At 33.9% G+C, this 1,360-nt stretch overlaps 1 protein-coding gene across 1 annotated transcript; it reads left to right on the top strand.

Annotated features, from left to right (window-relative positions):
• The first annotated feature begins 30 nt into the window (after positions 1-30).
• LOC107742235 (waprin-Phi1-like) lies at positions 31-1,295 on the top strand. The gene is made up of 3 exons (XM_016555128.1): positions 31-49; positions 891-1,032; positions 1,135-1,295. The coding sequence occupies exons 1-3, from the start codon at positions 44-46 to the stop codon at positions 1,284-1,286; spliced, it is 300 nt and encodes a 99-aa protein (XP_016410614.1). The 5' UTR covers positions 31-43; the 3' UTR covers positions 1,287-1,295.
• The last annotated feature ends 65 nt before the right edge of the window (positions 1,296-1,360 follow it).

Below are 1,360 nucleotides of genomic sequence, written 5' to 3'. Positions count from 1 at the left end.
AAATGCTGCAGCAAAGGATGTGGACAACAGTGTATGCCTCCATATGAAGGTATTTGTAATATTAGTGTGGGTCAGCTTCAGGGCTGGACTGGGATTAAAGTCGGCCCAGGCATTTTTTATTTTTTTTTTGTCCAGGTGGCCCACCATATAGATAGAAAGAAAGAGAAAACAGCAGAGTAGAATTTCAGGTTTCTTTGATGAATAGAAAGTTCAGAAGAAAAGCATTTCTGAAATGGAGGTCTTTTGTAACATTATGAATGTCTTTATCATCACTTTCAATCAATTTAAAGCATCATTGCTAAATAAAAGTATTAATAATAATAATAATAATAATAATAATAATAATAATAATAATAATAATAATAATAATAATAATAATAATAATAATAATAATAATAATAATAATGGTAGTGTTTCTTGAACAGCAAATCGGCATATCAGAATGATTTCTGAAGGATCCTGTAACACTGAAGACTGGAGTAATGATGCTGAAAATTTTGCTTTGATCACAGAAATAAATTACGTATTTTATATATATATATTTAAATAGAAAACCGTTATTTTTAATAAGACCATTTTAATATTACTGCTTTTGCTGTATTTTGGATCAAATAAATGAGGCTTGGTGAGAAGCAGCGACTTTAAAAAAACATAAATATTACTGTTCAAAAACTTTTGACTGGTAGTGTATGTATGCATCGCACTCGTATCACATCTAGTTGTTTTGGATAAGAATAAAATGTCAGGTCCGACAATATAGTCGATATAGACCCGATTACCAATCCAGCCCGTATGCCTCCATATAAAGGTATTTATATTATGTGTGTGTTTTTTTTTTTTTGTTGTTTTTTTTTTTAAATTCAGTTCATTTTTATTTATTTTGTCACCAGAAAAGCCAGGAGTGTCCAAAAAATCCTGAAGTAGCACTTTTAGGGGAGTGTGTTGAGAGGTGTTCTCATGACCGTGACTGTCCAAAAGATGAGAAATGCTGCAGCAAAGGATGTGGACAACAGTGTATGCCTCCATATAGAGGTATTTGTAATATTGGTGTGCGGGTCAGCTTTTTTTTTTCCCCCCTATTACAGAGATTGAATCATTCAGTGATCTGGTTTCCCTGTTGTGCTTGTATAAAAGAAAAGCCAGGAGTGTGTCCAAGCAAAAACCTTGGAATAGGAGTGTGTGCTGAATTGTGTTCTCATGACAGTGACTGTCCGAATGATGAGAAATGCTGCAGCAATGGATGTGGACATCAGTGTATGGCTCTATCTAAAGGTATGTTATATTAATGCATTGGTCAGGTCACCCCATGACATTAACTGTCCGAACAATGAGAAATGCTGCCGCACTAAATGTGGACGTG

The sequence above is a fragment of the Sinocyclocheilus rhinocerous genome, unplaced genomic scaffold (assembly GCF_001515625.1).
Source record: "Sinocyclocheilus rhinocerous isolate Xijiao unplaced genomic scaffold, SAMN03320098_v1.1 scaffold17464, whole genome shotgun sequence".
NCBI classification, from domain to species: Eukaryota; Metazoa; Chordata; class Actinopteri; order Cypriniformes; family Cyprinidae; genus Sinocyclocheilus; species Sinocyclocheilus rhinocerous.
This window is presented reverse-complemented; position numbering and strand designations above follow the sequence as displayed.

Excerpts from the sequence above, each read along its gene's own strand:
- LOC107742235 (XM_016555128.1), top strand. Across the intron at positions 1,033-1,134 it reads GTGTATGCCTCCATATAGAG|AAAAGCCAGGAGTGTGTCCA; the intron begins GTATTTGTAATA and ends CTTGTATAAAAG.